Here is a 20358-nt window from a genome sequence, read left to right as displayed (position 1 = left end):
AGAGATAGCTGAGAATATGGCTGCTTCGACACTGCAATTGTTCCTGTCTTCTGGTGTGTGCTTTTTTTGAAACTAGATTTTCTGGTTTTGATCTTCTGTTATTATCACATGGTACTGTTTCTGGTTTGTGATTTGTTTGCTGTCTATTTTTGCTCCTGCCTTGTTTTTGAATTTTAAATCACAGTTTTACATAAAAAGCAAAAAAATGAAATCTCTGTTTCAAAACGCAGTATAAAATTAGCACATGGCAATTAAGCCCAAAATACATGATACATGACAGCATATTCCAGATCCTGTCTCCTTCTTTTGCCACAGTTAAGAAATGGCTTGTAGAAATCCATTGTAGCAGGGCATGTCTCAGAGACGACCTGGTTTTTGACATCAACAAGAAAAAAAAAATGTTGCCACTGTGGATGAATTAGAAGGATTAGTTATGGTCAATTGATTTAGTTCTTGTAGAATAGTTAAAATGATTGCAGTCTGCACACACTTGGTGCCCACAATTTTGATGTTTCATCTGAAACAAAGCATCACCACATTCATAATTCCAAGAAGAATCTGAAGTTAAAGAAATATATTCCAAATAAACATAAAAATTACTTCTGAAGACTGAATTATCAAAAATCATAACATGTAGTTTTTATTGTTTTTCAGGTGTTTGTTGTTGTTGTACTGTTTCGGTTTCCTATTAGTTTCACTACCTATTCTTATTCTACCAATGAAGGTTGCAATTATGTCTATTTCTTTTTTCCATTCGTGTATGCCACATATAATGATGCCTGCACATAGAGGTCACCTAGAAGTGTCTCACTTTTAGATCTTCAGGCACTTATTCAAAACATCTTGTATTCAATTTCAGGGATCAAGGATCTAGTTGTTATGGTCACATTTGTCTGTAAAGGTGCAGATTCTAAATCTCTAGTGGTCCTGGCAAAAATATTTATAAAGGAGTATTTACTTCCTACCTATAAGTAACAACAATGTGAGATGAAGTGAATTTCAGAAACTGTTCTGCTGTACCAATGTGAACTTATTTTAGGGTACCCCTTTTGTATATTTGTGTATAGAAGGGGGTTACATACTGTGCTTTTCATATAAATCTGCCTGGAATTAATGCTTTTTATCTTCCTGTAATTGTTGTACTTCTGCCCTATCCTGTGCCTACTAGGTGTGTATATGTTGTCTATAAGGGGGACATTTCCCTTAAGGTAAGGAACTTGACATGCAAAATCTGGGCACATCAAGTCATCCTTTTTAAAACCAGCTGCAAAGAAGCTGGTGCTATTGATAAGTACAGCTGTGTGTCATCAGCATAGCTGTGGTAGCTCACGTTGTGCCCTGAGATAATCTGACCTAACGGAAGCATGTAGATTGAGAAGAGCAGCGGACCCAGGATAGAGCCTTGTGGAACACCATATTGGATATCATGTGTCTTCGAGTTGTAATTCCCACAACTAACAAACAATTTTCTCTCTGTCAGGTAGGATTCAAACCAATTTAAGACCGTGCCAGAGAGGCCCAGCCATTGACTAAGGCGATTTCTAAGAATGTTATGATCAATGGTGTCAAATGCAGCACTCAGATCTAAGAGGATGAGAACAGATAAATGGCCTCTGTCTGCATTCACTCGTAAATCATTTACTACTTTAACAAGTGCAGTTTCTGTGCTGTGATTTGTTCTAAAACCTGACTGAAATGTATCAAGAATAGCATGTTTATTTAGGTGGTCATTTAACTGCATAATGACTGCCTTCTCCAGAACTTTAATTAAGAAAGGCAGGTTAGAGATGGGTCTAAAATGTTCAAGAGCCGAGGGGTCAAGATTATGTTTCTTAAGAAGGGGTTTAACTACAGTAGTCTTAAGACAGTCTGGGAAGACCCCCGTATCTCATGACGAATTTACTATGTCCAGAACATTATCAATTAGCACGCCTGATACTTCTTTGAAAAACTTTGTTGGTATTGGGTCAAGGACACAGGTGGAGGATTTTAATTGAGAGATTATTTTTTGTAAATCAGGTAAATCTATCCTACATAGGAAACATAGGAAAATAGGTGTGAGGCCTCCAAAAAGACAGGGCCTTAACCTAACTTGCATACCCAAGGAGACACCTCAAATCCAGGAGCCTTAAAACTCCTTAACTGCAGGCTTCCAGCCAAATAAGGCACAACAAATGTCCCTAGGTATATAGCAAAAGCCCTACAAGCAGAAGGATGACTGTAAATCCTCGGCTTGTTTGCAAAGGGAAACTGAAAAATCTTAAATTGAAAAAAAAAATTGAAAAAACTATTTTCAGTTGTTCAGAGACTAATAAGAACAAAAAAGTGTTGCCTAAAAAGCAATACACTGCAAACAAAATCCCAAAGCAATTTCCAATAAACAGAATCCTTGAGACAGAGCAAGAATAATAAAAAAACAGAACATCCAAGAATTCTTACAAACTTCAACGTTAACAAAATGCCTGACTGCTAAATCATGCTCCTGGCTTGAATATAATATATAATCATCCCTCTACAGACCAGATGATTGACAACCTCACCACCTCTTACATCACTTCTGGTGTCTGTCCACCTGCACCTGCCTCTTCCTGCCTGACTTGCATTTAGTGTCACCACTTTGGATAGTTTGATCTGAGGCTTGCATCCTTAGTGATGTTCTTTTGCTGAAAAGCTTCAATTATTTTTGTCTTACAACATATGGTGTTGTAGTGTCTTGTCCTCTTTTGTATTACAGACAGTTAATAATAATAAACATAACAGAAGATAAGTAAAGATAAAAAAAACAGTTACTCCAAAATAGCAATATAATCAATACACTGTGACTGCAGGTGGCATATCACCTCCTATTTCCTGCATTGTCCTAGTTTTTTGGATTTTGTAGATTTTTATTTTGTTTCTCTCTGCTTTTTTGTAATTTTGGCTCTTGCCTTTAGATTTAATTTTGAACTGCTGTTTGGTTTTTCATCATGTAATCTGTTTGTTTTTATTTTTCTTTGCCCTGTTTTATATTTGTTCTAGCTTATTTTTCTCCATTTAGTGTTTTGAAACATACTCTGTCTAATTTTGACAATGTTTTTTGTCTAATATTTTACTTGAAGTTGATTTATTTGCATGTCTTAACATGATGCCTTGTTGTTTCTTATGGGAGCTGCCATTTTGCTATTGTCGCCATGTAGAGACAGATAGAAGTGTACGGGATGTGACAGGTGTATTCTGCAAAAAGACACATTTTTGCCATTGATTTTTAATGTGGGCTTGACATCAGATTGTTTTGCTTTTTTGTTAATAAACCTGGCTGTGTTTTTAACATTCATTTCATCTTCTGGTCAGTTACTGTTTGAATACTGCTGTTGTTATAAGGAGTCCCAAACTTAGCAAATTAGGAGTTATTTCTCCTAAAAGGACCATACAAGTAGGGCTATAAACTAAACATCCTGCCTAAAGAGATTCACCCCAAATCCAGCTTGCTTCAAAATTGCAAACTGCAGGCTTCTGGCCTAGCAGATCCCAAACAAGGTGAGCTAACAAAATAACAAGGGTAGTCTCCAAGACATAGTGCAAACCTCACCAGAAGAAGCATGACCGTAAATCTTTAACTTGTATGAAAATGGCAAACAAATAACCTTTATAAATAAAGGATTTATTAGAAAGAATAGAATAGAAAAATATAAGCTAAATGTTCAAAACAGCAAAAATAGGCAAAAAGGAGTTGCCTAAAGGTAATCCAAAGCAAACAAGTCCAAATTCACAATTTAGAAGAGAAAACCAGGCACAGAAGACAAATAAATAAAAAAACTCAAAATTCAACAAATTACCAATACTCTTCTAAAAAAAACAAAAAAACAATGTCCTCCTGATTTTAGCTTAATAAGCCCTGGCCTTAAATAGCTGGAGAGTGGACTCAGAATGAGTTCTGTCGGGTTGTTCCCATCTAATGGGGCTCCACCCACAACAGAAATGGAAAAGTATAATACATAGTTATGAACATAACAGAAAAGATCATAATATGACAAATCACTGGTATACAGTGAATTTGGTGCCAATGATGTCTGAACGGTTTTATATTAAGTTTATGGTGCTGATTAAGAATATGACTTTGGTTTTGCCAGATTGGCTCAAGTTTCTGAGATATTTAATAGTTAATTAATTAACGTAACATTTTTGAAAAGCATTCAGAATTGCAAGAATATTTTTATTTTAGTTACAACTAGTAAGTAAACAGTCTAACATCATACAAAAAAGAAAATAAAAATATCAAACAGTGACAGGAAAAAAGTTATGTATGATTTGATTAATTAATCCAATATTAATTAGTTATTAATTGTTATTAATGTCAATGCTTCAAAAAACGCTGTTTATGCGATTTCCTTTTATGTGTGTCATCAGGACAATCACGTTGGAGACTCCCAACAGTAGTCTGCCTATGGCAAGCCAAAGCTTGCCATAGTCTGCCATCATGTGTATTGATATCTCTCCTCCATCACCTTCATATCCTGGTGGAACCTCTCACCTTGCTCCTCACTGAAGTCTCCAAGGTTATCTGGAAATTTGTTTAAATGGCTATGGAGATAGTGCATCTTTATGCTCATATTAACTCCCAAATTTCTGAAGTTAGCAAGCATACCTTGCACCAATTCTTCATAATTGTCTGCTCTGTGATTACCCAAGTAGTTCTTCACAACTGAGACAAAACTCTTCCAGGCCGAAGCCTCAGTGTCATTCATGCATTTGGTAAAATTGGAATCGTTCATGAGTTTACGAATCTGAGGACCATCAAAGAGTCCAGCTTTTAGTTTTTCCATGGTCAGTCCAGGGAATGATCTACATATTTACTTGAAACAATTACCCGTTTTGTCCAAAGCCCTAACAAATTGCTTCATCAATCCTAGCTTAATATGAAGCAGTGGGAGAATGATTTTGTTCTTGTCCACCAGCGGCTTGTTGATGATATTCGCAGCGTCAACAATCATTTCTTCCCTTGTAGGCTATGACACTTTTGCCCAATGATCTTGCTTTGCCCTGTTATCCCAGAGGCACATGAAGCATGGGTGTTTTGTGTATCCAGATTGCTGTCCAAGCAAGAAGTTCACCATCTTCAGATCAATACAAATCGACCATTAATGTTCATGATAACTGATTTTCTGTAATACGATTTTTACATTTTCATATTCTTCTTTAAGTTTTCTTGAGTGAGCAATGGGAAGAGATGCATAACGGTTACCATTGTGCAAGAGAACACATTTCAAGCTTCTAATGGAGCTGTCTATAAAGAGCCGCCAGTTTTCAGGTCAATATTCTGTTGGTCCCATTTGAAATACAATTCTTGGGATATCGTTGAATTATACAAGTTCTTCCTCTTGGTTGAAATCTGGGAGAAGCTTCTCTTCTCTTGTCCGATAGGCTGTAATTTTAACTTCCGCCTTTATAAGATTTCGTTCATTAAGTCTGGACGCTAAAAGTTCAGATGCTTGCTTGGACAGATGTAAGTCTCGAATCAGGTCATTGAGTTCTTTTTGGCTTAATGGTTGAGGCATCGAAGAGCTTCCCTCAAATTTACTTTCACTGCTACTACCTGCCATACACTCCAATCCCTGACTCTCTTCAGAGTCTGACAGTGGCTGGTTTGCTAGTCTGGTAAACACTGGTATGGGAACGTCATTGCCATATGGAATAGGTCGTCTTGCTGATTCCAAATCAGGATAATCCCACCAAGCTTTCTTGTAACGATTAAAGCATTTAATCTTTACAACACAAAAATAACAATCGTCATGGTGGTTTTTTGGTTCTCTCCATACCATTGGTTCTAAACACAAGTTTAAACTTTTTCTTTCACCTTTTGTCCACTGTTGTTAGGTGCTCCACACATGTTTTGCAAACCATATGTGGAGCCCAAGACTTATCCTGGTCTCCAAGCTGTATTCCAAAATAAGACAGGTATACTCGATGCACAAAGTCTGTGATAGTTCTTCTTAGTTTTTCAACCATGTACTCTCCACAGATGTAGCAAAATACATCAGGATTTTTGATGCAGGCTCTTCTTGATGAAGTCATAATTTTTACATGTATTTATATACCTATTAAGACAGAACTTTTTGGGTATAAACCAAGACTGGGTTGACAAACTTATAAAGTAGCCAACTTCTTTCCTCTGCAAATTCACAGTTGAATTCTGGCTTCAAAAAGTCGTTTTTATAGCATTGGAGGCCTACAAATTGAAATACAAAATAATTATATGGGATATTTCATTACCTAAGACACTGTTAAAGAGTCAAAAGACAGACCAAAAGCTATTGCATTTGTTACACAAGTCACATTGGGGGAATGCATTATTTTCATGGATGTCCATTATCTCAAAAACTAGAACCAATTCAACAAAAGTAATGGTATTTTTTAATTCAGCACCCTCAAAATACCCTAAACCCATTCAAAAAACCTTGGCACCTGAAAATTTTTTTTGTAGACTTTTTGAATGATTATACTCATTCAAAAATGACAGAAAACATATAATATTCGTAATTGTAGACCCTCACATAACAATTGCCATTAAATTCTGTTTGGTAGTACAGTTACATTTTGGAGGCAACATTTTTGCATGCTCTAAGATCATTTTTAATTATTTCCTTGTTTGATTGTGAGTATCTTTTGAATAAACATCATAATTGCTGAAAGAGAATCAGTTTTATTCTGGAGGTTCCTGTCTCCCTTTTGATATTAACAGGTTTAACATTTTTTCAACCCATTCTTTAGTTAACAGGTTTTGACACTTCTCATTTAGATTTTGTTTATGGTTTTGCTCTCTGGTTTTATTCTCACAGTTTCTCAAATATGTGCACCTCCCTTAGAGTACTTAACACAGTTCTCATGGTTGATCTCTGATTCTAGCAGGCAATTCAGAGAGGTCGACTGAAACTAAAAAAGCAGATGAACCTGGTTTTATGAACTTGGAGTGACAAAGCACAAAGAGAGTCCCACATTTCTCCATAATGTCCACTTTCGGGATTCACTTTTAAACTCCAGCTAGATATGAGGGCAAACACATGATCTTAATAAAATTAAAGTTTTTTTTCACAAGAATGGAACCTCCACCGGAACAAACAAGGCAAAAAAAGACTTTCCTAAAACAATTAAGCAATCCAATGCAAACAATGACCCAATACAAGAATCCAAAAGGTGATCAAAAGACAGAGCAAACAGGTCAAAAATATAGAAAAATCACAGTAGCTCACCAAAAACTCCCAGGTATAAACAGATGAACTGTAAGGAACTGAGTTTTGTCCTCACCTTTATAAGGCTGAGGGCAGACCCTTGTAGTGATGGGCTAATGGCCCCGCAACTAGGGAACCACCCACAAAACACAAGGAATATAAGAAAGGCATAAAGAACAAAGCAGATAATTAACAAAAGTACATAACTAAATGACACAAAAAGGACATAAAACAATGAATTGAACCAGAGCCAGAGGAGGAACCCTAGATGAAATATAGTATCTGAACTGTACTGTATTCTAGCTAACCAATTTTGGATAGCCTCAGCTAATATAACAGCAGGGCTTTAGTGGCAATCCAGATGCCAGCATACAACTATGGATGGGACACCAGGCAATCAACACACAAACACCCACAGTCCTAGTTGTGCAGTGGCTGAACATAAATTAAACAGAGATGCTTTGTTAAATGCTTTCCCAGCTTATGCATTAAAAAACAGAATTGTTTTTGTAGGATTTTAAATAAAATTTAAGATGCTTTCCTGAATGCTAGCCTACCATGCCATGATTCTTTATAAAACAATAAAAAAACAACAAAAACTTTGGACTTGTCCTTGACGGTTATCAATATTTTGATACATACACCTCATCTATAGTGAAAATGTCATTCTGCCACTTGTGAAATGTCATTTAAAGTTTATCTTACCTTATCTAATGTTAAAGTTCTTCTGCAGATCTTTATCACTTCTCATTTGGATATACTGCAATACTGTCTGTAACGATTTTCCTCTCAAGAAGTATAAAATCAATACAAGTTTAAAGCACTTATCTGAGTCTTGACTCTAACTGAATGTAATGATCATATTTCTTATCAGCTACCCTGGCTTACTATCAAATATAAAAATCATGGATGAAATGAAGCTGTCATTCTCAATAACATACAAGAGCTTATTCCATATAAAACTATGACACAGCTACATAATGTTTTTGGTGTGAGTCTTCATGCTGCAAATCTCCTTGTGAAAGTTCTTTTGGTTTTATGTCTTCTACCATACAAAATGCCTCACTAAAGTCTCCATATAAGGCACCACAGAATGTGTTATTTAAATCAAGGCTAAAGGCTCATCTCTTCATTTTGGATGTCTGTCTCCATTATGTCTATACAGCATTAACCGTTTAGGTTTACTAGGTTCACATGACACCTCAGGGCAGAATTTCCTGTCCTTTATGTCATACCAATTACAAGTGACTCCCTGGCAGTTCTAGATCTTGTTTGGATTAACAAATTTCTTTATTTTATATTTTGTACTCTCAAGTTTTTATTTTGAAACTTCATTGTCAACATTTTCATCCTCTATGTTGTGCACCACATTAAATGTGATATATTAAATGACTGATTGACTAAATTAAATATCCAATATAAAGTTAAGTGGAAATTTAAAGAGCCATACTGTGCTGCTTTTGACTACATTATTGATACAATGCCTTGCTCACAATTTGGGGGTGATTTTGGCTCAATCTTCCAGGCAATTCTTCTCAAGGCTTTTCCCCTTTTCTTCTTGAGCCACTGCAAGGTTACAATCGCCTTGTGTTTAGAAGCATTGTCCTGCTGAAGGAGGAATTCTTGGCCAGACATCCATTTTTTTCTGCACAGTGAAACAGGTCCTCTTGCTTGTATTTTTAACAGCCATTCTTTCTACTGTTTAAAGCAAGATCCCCACAGCATAATGCTATCATCACCATAGTTTATTGGTATTTTTTGAGGCGTGGCCAGTGTCACATTTGCGGCATGTACGCTTATCTGTGTATTTTAGCCAATAAGCTCAAACTTTGACTCATATGTCCGCAGAACCTTTCTCAAAAGCCAATTGAGTCGCTTTATGTCAAACTACAAATATGTTTACCAGGGTACTTTTAAAGTATTTTTTTCTTTTGAGCCACCATTCCATATAGATCAGTGTTTAGATAGAGCTCCTGATATGGATGACTCGTTCACTTTTACTCCAATCTCAGCTGCTGAACTCTGTAGCAAATTCAAAGTGATTGCTGGCCTATTATGGCATCTCTCACAAGTCTCCTCGTTGCTTGGGAAAAGTTTTGAGGGAAGACCTTTTCTTGGTAACACCTAAGTGGTTTAATATTGCTTCCACTTCCTTATGATTAAACCAACAGTGCCCACCAGGACATCCAAAGCTTTGACTATTGTTTGTACTTCTTTCCCAATTAATGCATTTGCATTATTTTTAGGTCATTCTCAATAGGATCCATGATCACTTGCTCAACTATCAGTGACCGGAGTGGTCTAGTTTTATGCCTAAGAAGTCTACCATTGATCACATCCTGTCACTGAGGGTTCTTATGGAGCATAAACAAGAATCTTGGCAGAATTTCTTTGAAGCCTTTGTCAATTTTTTTAAAGCGTTTGACTCAGTTGATAGAGCTGCCCTCTGGGACATCTTGAGACTTTGCAGGATCCCCTCAAGGTTGCTGGATATCATGGTTGGCCTGTACATTGGTACTGTGACCACTGTGCAGAGTCGAGACAGAACCTCTGTGTTTTTCCCAGTTGATTCTGGGGTTTGTCAGGGGTGTGTTCTTGCTCGTACTCTGTTCAATGCTTGCATGGACTGGGTGTTGGGTCCAGCTGTTCAGGGTCGTGGGGTCCAGCGGCTGTGGAACATCTGTTGGTGAAGAAAGATTCAATTGACTTTGCTGACAATGCTCTGATCTTTGCGAAGTCAATGGAGGGTCTGATCAGGGACCTCAAGAGAAAGAGTGTCTGGGCTTGCGAGTGTCCTGGATAAAAATCAATATCCAGGTCTTTAATGATCTCTTGGGCATGGCCATCAGCAGTGTCTGTCTGTAGAGAGAGTGTCGACCTTGTTGAGAGGTGTGCTTACCTCAGCAGTACATTCATGTCTCTGGTGACTCTACTTATGAAGTCAGTAAATGGATTGGGAGAGCATGGGGAGTCATGAGGTCGCTGGAAAGTGGTGTGTGGTGCTACCGATATCTTTGCAAAAGGATGAATTTTTAAGTCTTTACAGTCCTGGTGCTTCCTGTCTTACTATATGGTTGCGAGACATGGATGCTATCAAGTGACCTGAGATGAAGACTGGACTCCTTTGGTATTGTGTCTCTTCGGAGAATCCTTGGGTTTGTGTCAAATGAGTGGTTGCTCATGGAGTCCTGAATGAGGCACATTACCTGCATTGTGAGGGAACATTAGTTATGGCAGTAGGGCCAAGTGGTGCAATTCCCTGAGGGTAATCCAGCTCGCAGGACCCAAGTGGCTGGACCAAGCCAAGGAGACACCCAAATAACACCTGGCTGTGGCAGATAGAGGGTCATTTTCAGAGGGTGGGACTGAATCACGTGTCTGCCTGGGGGGGTTGCCAACCAGGATCCTGAGCTGTTTCATTGTGTGGTCGGCGCAGCAACGCTCTGTAGCAGTGCATGCTCCCCAACCTGACCTATGCTCTTCATTTTCAAAACTGACTTTCAGATTCATAATGATTCCTTAACTACCTGTATTATTTTATCAAGAAAATGTTACTGTTTCTTTAATGACATTTCATTGGACACTTATTTTTCAAATGGGGCCTGAATACTTATGTAAAGGCCATTATCTCCCCTTTTCTTAAGTTTTATTTCTAACACAAACCAATTTCACATAAAAATAGTTAGAATTTCATCATTGTTAAAGACAAATATCAGGACAAAATTCTGTGCATGATTTTCATATAGTAAAACTAAAGAATTGCTTAAGGGTCTAAATACTTTCGCAAGGCACTGTAGCTTGGTTTAATTATATTAAGAAGTCTTTGCTAACAAAATGTTCTTAAATTTGCTTTATCCAGTACTTTGTTGTGGGAGTTGGAGTCTATCCTGGCAGCACAGCGCTCAAGACATTAAGCTGTCCTCAACCAGTTTTCCATCTCTCTCTGTATATTTGTTGAAGAACATATTTAAAAAAAATCAAATGGGATTTAAATTAATTATGCAACAGTTTTAATACTGTATTTATGTCATTTTTAAACTCAGATCAACTGAAATGATTAGTTTTCTTCTGTATGTTTCTTGGGGTTGCAGCTAATACTTAGACAGTCATGTTTATTTGATATTGCATACCACAATATCTATTTAAAATATTACATTGTACAAAACAGTACAATAAGAACAATAGAATCCCCCCTTTAAGTCAGAGAGGCCTGACTGCTCTTCCTGTGGAAGTCAGAGGGATAATCGAAGTCAACGCTTCTGTGAGTGAGTGAGTGAGTGAGTGAGTGAGTGAGCGAGAGAGAGAGAGAGCGCATTTGTTTTGTAGTGTCATCTGATTCTTTTCCTGTTAAAAAAAAAAAAGTTCAGCGAAACCCCACCCTCGGTAAAAGACGTTGAATCTACAGTGTTGGTGATGATGGTGGGGGCGCAATAGAGAACAGAGGTGAAAACAGGACAGATGATCGCAAAAGGGAGCTGTTTTACAAAATGCCGTTTCCTTTCCGGGATAATGTAAAAATTGAGAAAGGACTGGAAAAAGAAAAAAGATGAGCCGGCTCCTGGGAGAAACGTAGCCAGATCGAGAGGAACCGGGGAGGGACGACTGGTGTGCACTGTTGCGATAAAACTTTTCTCGTGTGCTTCCTGTTTGGGATTAGACGCTGGGTGAAGTACAGTCGCCGCTTCTGGGCTTTAGGATTTTCTTGTTTCTTTCCGGACTCATTGCGCCACTGTTTTGCGATCTGCGTAAAAACAAACAAATAAGCAATCGGCATAGTAGGACGAGCTAGACCTGTACCTGGAAAAAGGCGAGGATATGGAATCGGAAGGTAACACGTAACGCACGGGCTCCACAAGCTGGATCAGCAACTCGACTAAGCGCAGACAAAACGGGATTATTCAAGTCTTTCTATGTCCTTCGTCGTTTTGACTTTTTTACTGGCATTTAAAGAAAAGGAAAAACAAGTAAGCCGGTGAAGCGGAGGCACGCTTCCTGTTCGACCCCTCATTTCGGAGCTCTAAATGTTGACTTAAAACGAGTGAAATGAACGATCGGACTTTTCAGGTGCAAAATGTCAAGAGAAAACCAATGTGCTTCGGGCTACTGATCGCCGAATATTGGCGACTTGAAGCGGACAAAATGCTAGCAATATCGAGAAATGTTTAAGAGTATTTTTCTTTTATAAGTTATTGATAAAAAGTATTTATGGAAGTGCTATTTTGTGAATAAGCGATACGCTAGTATCGCACTTTAAAGCGTTCCGTGTTTTTTCCGTTGCAAAAATCCATACAAGTTGCTGCTTCGTCCAAAGTATTTTGTGTTGTTTCGTTGACAGCTTTTTTCTTTTCCTTTTAACTTACTCTGGCAAGGTAAAATGCGAGAAGTATGCTTGAGCAGTCAGCTGCCCTACCAGCAGAGACTTTCGTGTAAACGCACCATACTGCCTGTTACTTAAAAATGAAGACTTGATATTCTTCTTTTTTGAATCTACAATTTTCATCATTCCAGTTTATTTTAAAACTATCAGTGTTTACGTTCTTGCGTGGGAGCCTCACAACTTTCCTGTTGCGCTTCCTAATGACTGACCGGGCAAGCGCACTAAAAAGCCCGGCGCTACCAGGGGCTCTTCTTTACTTTTTTATGCACTGAGATCATGACAAAATAAACCCTCAATGAAGAAAAAGTAAGTACGGTGGAAATCATCGTAGTATTAAAATGGAGCCATTGAAAAGTATTTTCTCTCGGGGCCCCCTGTCTGGCTGGAAAGGCCTGGAGCAGGCGGAGAAGGGCACGTATACAAACCCTATCTGGACGGCGCTCTTCGACTACGAGGCAGCGGGCAAGGACGAGCTCACTTTGAGGAAGGGGGACTTGGTGGAAGTGCTGTCCCGGGACTCGGAAATTAGCGGCGATGAGGGTTGGTGGGCGGGCAAAGTGAACAACAAAGTGGGTATCTTCCCGTCCAACTACGTATCCTTCAAGCCGGGCGGCTACAGCAAGCTGTCCAACTCCGGAGTGGTGGTCGGGGAACTGGAGCCTGAGGAGGTGGATTTCCGGGAACTCAGTCTGGAGGAGGTGATTGGCGTCGGGGGCTTCGGCAAGGTCTACCGGGGGACCTGGCTGGGCAGTCTGGTGGCAGTCAAAGCGGCCCGGCAGGATCCGGACGAAGACATCAGTGTGACGGCGCAGAACGTCCGCCAGGAGGCGCGCCTCTTCGCTATGCTCACCCATCCCAACATTATCACCCTCAAGGGGGTCTGTTTGCGGGAGCCTAACATGTGCCTTATCATGGAGTACGCGGCCGGGGGTCCACTGAGCCGAGCTCTGGCTGGCCGTCGGGTTCCCCCACACATACTTGTGAACTGGGCCGTGCAGATCGCCAGCGGGATGCGTTACCTTCATAGTGAAGCCATTGTGCCGGTTATCCACAGAGACCTCAAGTCCAACAACAGTAAGTGATGGTGGGCACGTTTCAGGGTCTGGGTGTGGGCAGTTTGTTGTAATAAAATTAAAGCAGTCAAGAAAAGAATAGCCAGGCCCCGCCTTCTTCCTGTTTATGCCCTTATCTTGATCCCCAGGCCCACCCAGTGCCCCTTCATGAAACAAAAGATGGCTTGAAGTTTTGAAGCCACCTTCAAATATGTTCTGAAGGACACTGTCTTGTGCCATCTGCCACGCTGTGCATTTATTCCATTCTTTTAAAATGTAAGGCACTGGTTATGTTAAGGCACTATATCAGATAGACTTGATGTATATGAGCTATTGGACGTTTCCTGGCGCAGATCAACTGGTTTTTGTTCAGCTAAAGTTCATTATCACAGCGAAACAAGAGGCTTACCACCCATTCAGTTTATCAGTACAGGTCCAGCTGTATTCAACACAAAGCCTTCAGGTTGGACGTTCAGGTACCCAGTTATCGCCCTGTTTTAATTTAACTGGTTGCCATATTTGTAAACTCCTGTCCAATTTAAGTTCACCATCCTGCAGTTTATTTTCTAAGGTATTTGTATGTCTCTACTGTAGTAAATCAGTCGCATTTTCTTGGCATATATGATAAAATGGTTAATTACGCATGTGTCTTGCTTGACACAGTATAGGTGTTCGGAACCTTAACTTCAAAAAGATTTGAACCTTATGACCTTGAGGTTTTAAATCTAGCGCTTAAGTGATTGGATCACACAATTTGTATCTATATTGAAATTCAGTTCATAATTCGGTTTGATAGAACTTTTTTCTCTTTGATATCTATACTTTTTATGACTGCTTTGTTTTTAAATTAGTCAATTGTTACAAATGGCAAAGGTATAAATAAAGCTGTCTGGCTAGAGTTTACTGGTTGACCTCTTGGCCGTGTCTACTCGGATTCAGAAGGTTTCAGTTCATTTCCCTGGTGACTTCCAGTTCTCTGCCATTTGGTTAAGCTAGTTAGGGCAGGGATTAAGTACAGTTGTAGATTAAAGGATTGGTCTCAGTGAGAATCTACAGCAGCTGTGATTTGAAAAATATGGGTCAAGTTTGAGGTGTGCTTATTATATTAACTCCTGAAGAGGTTGTGAACCATTAAAGTTAAATTCTGTTAGAAAAAATTGCTGCATACTACAATCTTTAATTAACAAACCAATTATTCATCTGCACAATGCATTTTTACTTTATATAGCATCATCCGTTGGGCAGCGCTGTACAGAACAGTGGGAACTGCATACAGTATTAGATTAATTGAGCAGTGAATTTCCTGTGCACAGTAGCAAGATATGTGTTAAAGTAAACAGGATATTAAAACAATAACAGCAGTTTAAATTAGTACTATTTTAGCATTTGTTACTCTTTCACATCTTTCATAATCATTGTTTTGAGATATTTTGTGTTATGTTATTTTCTAAATGATTAAATATAATAGCGATGCTCTTTTATCATTTTATCAGTTAACAATGCTTACTTGTGATCATGAATGTTTTAGTTAAAACTCCCATAACTGCCAAGCAAACTGAACAATTGGCATTTGGGTGCAAGGTAGTGAACACACTGCAGACTCACACACTCATTATGCAAAAAATGTGATATCTGGCTGTTTTTTCTAGATATGGAATGTCTATAGCCTCGTGCTTAGACTGTTGCAGTTCTCTGTATGTATGTGCTGGTCAAGCATCGTTACAGCGCCTGCAAATAGTCCAGCATGTTGCAGTTCCCCAATTGACAGTCTCTTGCAAGCATGTCCATATTTGGCCAATATTGACTTCTCTGCATTGACTTGTGGTTCACTTCAGAATTGATTTTAAATGCTTGAATGGAGTGGCCCATCCTGACCTTTCGGAACTCTTTCACTTTTACACTCTATGGAGTGCACTGTAGTCTACTAGCCAGGTGCTCTTGGTTGTACCAAGGTCGAGGTTGAAGTGAAACATGGGAAACACGGCTTTTGCCGTGATTGCTTCGGATCTTTGGAATAGTTTACCTTATTATTGTAGGTCTACCCCTTCATTGACCATTTTTAGGTCATTATTAAAGACTCCATTCTTTTTGCTTTTATGTTTGTACATGTTGGCTCATGTACATTCATGATTTGAGCATGTGTATGGCCGTGTGTGACTATTATAACTATATTTTTAGGTACTGATGGTTATGACTGTGGTTATGTTGTGTGTATATATATATTTTTTATGATTTGCTTGTACACCACTTAGGTCTCAGTTTTAAATTTATAAATAAAGTTTGACTAGATTTGATTTGAAACAGAATGCAGCTATGTGTGGCAGGGGAACTGTTTAGGGCTGTGTATTAGCTGCAAAATTGACAATATTAAAATAAATGGCTATGGTTGCTTCGTTTCAGGGCTTGTTAGTTGCATTGGAGCTAAAAAAAAATCTTGTTTCTTCCATTGTGGTCAGTTTCTGCCTGAGCTAACAGCTTATACTGCACAATGAGAAACTGTTTTTTTGCTTTTTAGAATCTTCTGATGTAGTAATCATTAACCTGACTGCTCCTTGTGTAGAATTTTATGTCAAAAAGCTTGGGGCCTTTCTGTTTTGGTTTCATCTGACATAATTACCAGCTTTAAACCTTACTGTACAGAATGGTGCGTCCTACATATACGATTGAAAATCAACTGAATTATTACTCAGTATTGTATCTCTTGTACACATGTCTATTAGACAACTGGCCCTCTACCTTTCCTTGTAGTTTGCAGTAAGACCATTGTGAGCCAACCAGGCGCCTGGTGTTTGCCAATGAGCCAACGCTCTCCTGAATTGGCTCTAGGGTTCTGTGCATGTATTCCTGTTCTGCTGTGATTAATTAAGTGGAAAAATCGGAGGTACTTTGAGCACCTAGTGGAGACGTCTTCATGTGCCTTTGGTTGGTGGTATATTGAGCATAACCCTCTGGAAAGAGACATGAGGTAGATTCATCACACATCAAAAGAATTCTGTCTTAGTTGTCTTGGGGTAACCTAGGAATTCTCCTGGAGAATATGGAGCAGGGTGGCCCAGAGTTTCTGATATGGCTGTCCTTTAGAAGTATGCTGAGGGCTAAGTGGATTACTTGTGTGTTCTAGAAGATCCCATGTAGATCCTTTCAAAAATAACAAGCATTTTAAATGTTGATTTTTACCTTTGTTTGTTAAAACACTCCAGGAAGCCGAATTAGTTCAAAACACTTGACAATTCTCCCTTTCAGTCCCCATCTCACACAGTCATGAAAGTGTTCTACTCACTTGGTCTTGTGACATTTCTTTGGTGCAATAAGTTGTAGCATTTTATGATGGGCTAATTTGTTTGATCATCTTGGGTTTTTCAAGGCACATAAATTCTTTGGCAAAAGCTCTTCCCTTTCTGCCATAATTACATTGGTGTTTTAATTACCTCTTGTAGCATTAACCAGCATATAGGAATGTTTCAACCAAGTGAGTTTCATAGCTCAATTTTTAATTAATGGGGGCTACTACAATTACAGTAGCTGACTCATGTTTCATACATGTGATTACATTTTTATTTTATATATTGAAATTCTTTGCTGTGTTTTTTTTTTTTAAATAAGAATAAAAACACACACCCATATATTTCTTCAAAGTTTCGGCTGCTTGCACAAGCAAAGACCTCATAGAACTACAAGGACACTGCGCTGCCAGATTATTTGTGCAGCGTACGACATGAATGCCAAATTCACAGTAACAACAAAAATAGGAAAAGGACGCAAACCACTGGCCACAAACTCAAAACCGGCCCATAGTGTTACTGATAGATGTGCTATAATTTATAAAAACAGAATTTAAAAATGTTCATTCTTAAAATGATGCTATAGGCAGTGTTGCTTGTCCAGGGCTGTATTTTACACTTTTAAAGAACATGCATGGCTTTAAAAAGCTATCTTGATAGCAAGCACCTCATCATAGACATGAGCTTTGCAGTTGCAGAAAGTCTAATTTATTTTCTATTTGTTTTGAATAGAATTGATGTGATTGATTATTAAATTCAGTGCACAAATATATAGCAATTAGTCACATTTAAAATGTAGAACATATGAAGCTTTTTAAAGAATAAGTTGGCACATCTAAAGAAATAGCTAATATAAGGGAATCTGTCCACCCTTCCTTTAGTTTAAAGGTTTCCACACTTGTGCTTTATTAAAAAGCTCTAAATTGTTAGCAAATTTTGTGTCAAATTGCCTCCAATGGGTTGCATATGCTGAAAACTGCTTCACATTATTTGATAAAATAAGATGACGGACTTGGCTTGGGCAACCCTTATCTGTGGAGTGTTGCTAAGGTTAGTCTTGCTTATCCTGTTAGTATAGCTGCACTCTCCAGTATAAGTCCATGGAAAAATGAGATGAGAAATGAGATCTTCTGTGGAGCCAATATTCATTAAATCCTTTGCAGAATGTGTAAGATAATGCATAGTTATTTGTATATTTGAAGGAATTAAACACTGAAAAAATACTACCGATTTGCAGGCATTAAGTTGACAAAAAAGTAGTCATAATCGTCATAGGAGTAGATTCACTGTGGGGTTTGTCTGATAGCATAGAAGATTAGGTTTTGGGAGATCCAAAAGAGTAGTGTGTAAATGTAAGTTGGACAAACCAGAGATAGATGGGTTTCATTAAAAAAAAAAAAAAGCAATTCTGTATAATTCTGTGTGTTTAGTGGGAAAGAGTAATTCTGCATTGCACAGTGTTTTAGAATGCAGGCAGGAGTCCCTTCAAAGCTTGTTTAGAGGTAAGTAAATATGCAATACCTGGTAGAGGTAGCGCTATTTCAATACAAATTAACTCTATCAGCACATTTGTAATGCTGATCACAGTAATCCAAGTTTAAACTTGTCAGTGAAAAATTGTCATTTTTATTTTTATATAAAAATATGTATGAAAAGCAATATTTTGATTTGCTAAATGTGACACCAGTGTACAATTGTAATGCATGGCATAAAGAATATCATATTCATAACTAATTTGTTAGGCAATAAGTCTGCCATTTTATGCTGCTGTAATAACTTGTGTATATTCTGTATAATTGTTTCCTAAAGTAAAACTAGCCCACATATTAAGGCATTACTTTACGCAGCACTTAAAGACATCATTCCAAATCTGCGTAAAACATGTCAACCACAATGCACATAAAATATATAGGCTATTTGGATCTGTTATATTACAACAAGATTGTGCTGTGCATGGTTCAGATTGGTTCCTTTGTAGACTATGCATTTTCTTGCCAAGCCACAATGTGGGTAATAAAGCAGCTTAATTTGCTTAGCCATTCTTCAGTTTTATTTCAGCTCCTGTCAGGCAGTAGTTGCTGTTTTCATCAGTTTCTTTTCATTTTCTTTAATGGGGTTTATTTTGTATGTCCACAATTGAAATTTAAGATAGTTAGTTAATAATAATAGAAATAGAAAAGTATAAACTCTGGACATTATTATTGGTAGTATTTCCAGAATCTGCAGTGTGGTGTGTACTGGCAAGATTTTGCTAGGATTTTCCTGACTGGTATTGAGGGAGACCTTGGTTATATAGTTAGCAATGCAGCTTATTCTTTAGGGATATATTCACTGATGAAGGATAATAAAATAATCTCAAAGTGATAGCTAAAACGACTTGTGAAGATAAGGTTGCATTTTTATGCACGTATAGCAAACTACACAACCTTTAAACTGTGTAATAAAAACCATCCATGTACGGTTGATGTGTAATGCAGGTTGAATGTGAAGAACTGATTGAACTATTGTGACATTATTTTAAGATGGTCCATCAATACGGTACCTAAATCATAGACTACAAGAGTCTTGCATTTTAATCAATTTTGAAACCATTAGCACATGTGATATGAGAAGCATTCTGTTGTATACTATCACAATTTCACACAAAATGCAACATGATTGATGCCTCACTTAATGTATAACTGCATAGCTCTGTTTATGTATAGTTTACTGAAACAACAACTGAGTAAAAGTTCATATTTGAAAAATGTTATTAAAAGGAGAAAAGCAGTAAAACAATAGCCTAAGCATAACCATTCTGATTATATTTGGAAACAAAATGTAGAAACAACATAAGACATTAAACACTGCACATTAATGATCAAAATTATTTACAACAATGTCATATTTCATTTTGACAAACACTATAAAAAAAAGTAGCATGCTGTCTCTTTACTAGACTAGTCAACAGAGATTACACTTTTCTGTTCAAAATGACACACAGTTAGTCTAGAGTGTTACTACATTTTTATAGTACTGGTTATTACTAAATTAATGCTTTCTTATGCAAAATTAACATAAGAATTATAGAGAAAGTGTTTTGATAATAGTAGGAACTTGTCTGTGATTACAAGAAATGTTAAAGTTCTAACTAGATGCATTTTCAGCTATTGTTTTGAGTAATCATGTTAAAGATTACCATGTTTCCCAGAAAATAAGACGGGGTCTTATATTAATTTTTGCTGCAAAAGATGCACTAGGGCTTATTTTCAGGGGATATCTTATATTTATTCATGTACAACAATATGCATTTATCCAAATATAGTCATGTCATCTTCTTCTGGAATATCAACATAACTCTCCACATTCAAACCCTGAATTTCAGCCTGAATTTCTTGCTACTCCAGCCGCTTTTAGGTTCCTCCAGAATCGATGTGTGTGCTTCGATGTTTGATGAATGGTTC

General features: G+C 37.8%; 1 protein-coding gene across 1 annotated transcript; it reads left to right on the top strand.

Annotated features, from left to right (window-relative positions):
- The first annotated feature begins 11593 nt into the window (after nucleotides 1-11593).
- Nucleotides 11594-13664, top strand: LOC120519342 (mitogen-activated protein kinase kinase kinase 11-like). The gene has a single exon (XM_039742453.1). The coding sequence runs from the start codon at nucleotides 12921-12923 to the stop codon at nucleotides 13662-13664; it is 744 nt and encodes a 247-aa protein (XP_039598387.1). The 5' UTR covers nucleotides 11594-12920.
- The last annotated feature ends 6694 nt before the right edge of the window (nucleotides 13665-20358 follow it).

This window comes from Polypterus senegalus, unplaced genomic scaffold (assembly GCF_016835505.1).
Source record: "Polypterus senegalus isolate Bchr_013 unplaced genomic scaffold, ASM1683550v1 scaffold_1488, whole genome shotgun sequence".
NCBI classification, from domain to species: domain Eukaryota; kingdom Metazoa; phylum Chordata; class Cladistia; order Polypteriformes; family Polypteridae; genus Polypterus; species Polypterus senegalus.
The sequence above is the reverse complement of the archived record's forward strand: the minus strand, read 5'-3'. Positions and strand labels throughout refer to the sequence as shown.